A 2097-nucleotide genomic window follows, 5' to 3' on the forward strand; every position below is an offset into this window, starting at 1 on the left:
GTGTAGGGGTTGGGGCTTTTGTATTGAATAGTAATGGAGAGGTATTCGATAATTATTTTCAATCTTTCCACCTTCTCTTTGGATAAGTTTTGATGGCATTGAATTCTATAATTTGTTTACGAGTAGGTTCTTGTAGTCAAGGAGAATAGTGGAGGATTTAAAGGCACAGGTGTATGGAAGCTACCTACCGGGGTGGTTAATGAGGTGAGCAGGATTGCAAGCATTTTCAATCCCTGCAGGCTGTAGTTGTTGTCTTTTACAATGTTCTACCTCGTAAATTAAAAATTTCCATCTACAGGGTGAGGATATTCCTTCAGCTTCAATTCGAGAAGTTAAGGAAGAGACAGGAGTAAGTAATCAATCTGCACTCTTTCAGACTTAAAAATGTGAGCAACATGGTGAAATATCTTTAGCTTCTTATTTTCTTATTTTCTATTCTAAATCTAAGGTCTCTGGTTTTCATCCTGTATCAGATTGACACAGAATTTATGGAAGTTTTAGCATTCAGGTGAGATGTCTGCTTTGTAATGAATAGACTAGTTCATCATGCATAAATTGTTTCCAGGCATTGGTGCTATACAAGGAATACAGATAGTCTTCCATGCTTCATTCGACAGAAGAATTCCATTCTTTCTCAGCATAATCTCTCTTTTTTTTTCCACTTCAATTCCGTACCTTCATAATTTCATCTCTGTTGTTCGCTCGCAGACAAAGCCACCGATCATTCTTTAGCAAATCAGATCTATTTTTCATTTGCATGCTAAGGCCACGCTCTTTTGACATCCAGAAGCAAGATTTAGAGCTCGAGGCAGCTCAGGTATTTTACTCTGGTAGTTACTTGATTTTATGTAAAAAAAATGATCCTCTGGGTTAGGTCATGCCTAGATTCAATAGTTTCTCGGTGCCCACCTTAGCTTTGTTTCATTTTGCTTTTCTCGATTGTATTTTTCTCTCAGTGGATGCCAATTGAAGACTATGTGAACCAACCTTATAACAAAGAACATCAGCTCTTCAAATATGTTGCCGAAATATGCAGAACTAAAGCCAAGATGGACTACAGTGGGTTTTCTGCAATGCCTGTAGCCCCAGATTCTGGTAAAGAAACCTACTTGTACTTCAACAACAGGGATTTCAACTAAGCTTCTGCGAAAGAAATCCACGGATTGTTACACAACTGTCGCTTACAAACTGTATAACTCCATAGTTTTTCCTGTCTACCTTCTCTTGTTGTTTTGTTAAATGTCTATACATAGACAACTCTCACACAAATGGAAAGCCAAAGAAAAAAGGAATAATTCTTCGTTTATGAACATGCTTCACAGCAATGAAGGCCTGATGAGCATCCTGCGTTTGAATCCCTTTTGGAAAATTAATTATTAAGGATGGTGATAACCATGAATATGTGATGATTAATGCTCTATATGAAAAAAAAAAAGTTAGGAATTTTATAGGAATAGACAAGAGTTGTGGATCATGTATTTTATCTGTCTAATCAATTAAACTTCCTCAAAATTCGTTGTTATATTCATCTTTATCTATGAACATGACCTTTTCTGGGAATTTTTGGGATTGAAGACATCGAACGAAAAGTTGCTAAATGATGAGCGAACTTCACATCTTCTGCTCCATAAAACCGGCCAAGACTCTTTAACTGTACTCAAGAGAAGAATGTCCTGCTATTGCGAACACATTTTCATAAAACAATATATTTAAAAGCAAAGTTTTAATGCCAATGTATTAAAAAGACATAACAAATAGTATTGAGAGAATTAAATAAAACTATATTAAAGTAATAAATCATAAATACTTCATATGCTTTTAGAAAATTATGTATATTAGGTTTATATATACCTTTTAAGAAATTAATTGCTAATATTTCTAATACTTATTTAAACAATATTTAAATAATTTTATTTAAAATACTTGAATTATAAAAATAAAAAAAAACTGAAGATGTCATGCTTGCACTAAAAGTAAGCACCTACTCCAACATAAAAACCTAGATATCCATGCTTGTTTTTTTCCCTTTCTTTTTACATTAAGGAAAGAATATCATCAACTCTAATTGTTTTTTTGTTTAATTTTGTGAATGACGCA

At 33.7% G+C, this 2097-nt stretch overlaps 1 protein-coding gene across 3 annotated transcripts in view; it reads left to right on the top strand.

Annotated features, from left to right (window-relative positions):
- Nucleotides 1-1325, top strand: part of LOC105118358 (nudix hydrolase 2-like) — a 3043-nt gene extending 1718 nt beyond the window's left edge. For all 3 annotated transcript variants that reach the window (XM_011016283.1, XM_011016282.1, XM_011016284.1), the window contains 6 exons: nucleotides 1-41; nucleotides 127-204; nucleotides 299-349; nucleotides 474-508; nucleotides 709-817; nucleotides 957-1325. In XM_011016283.1, the coding sequence (XP_011014585.1) occupies nucleotides 1-41; nucleotides 127-204; nucleotides 299-349; nucleotides 474-508; nucleotides 709-817; nucleotides 957-1139 (497 nt within the window). In that variant the 3' untranslated portion in view covers nucleotides 1140-1325. The remainder of the gene's footprint in view (nucleotides 42-126; nucleotides 205-298; nucleotides 350-473; nucleotides 509-708; nucleotides 818-956) is intronic.
- Nucleotides 1326-2097: the final 772 nt, after the last annotated feature.

This window comes from Populus euphratica, unplaced genomic scaffold (genome assembly GCF_000495115.2).
Source record: "Populus euphratica unplaced genomic scaffold, PopEup_1.0 scaffold1895.1, whole genome shotgun sequence".
NCBI classification, from domain to species: Eukaryota; Viridiplantae; Streptophyta; class Magnoliopsida; order Malpighiales; family Salicaceae; genus Populus; species Populus euphratica.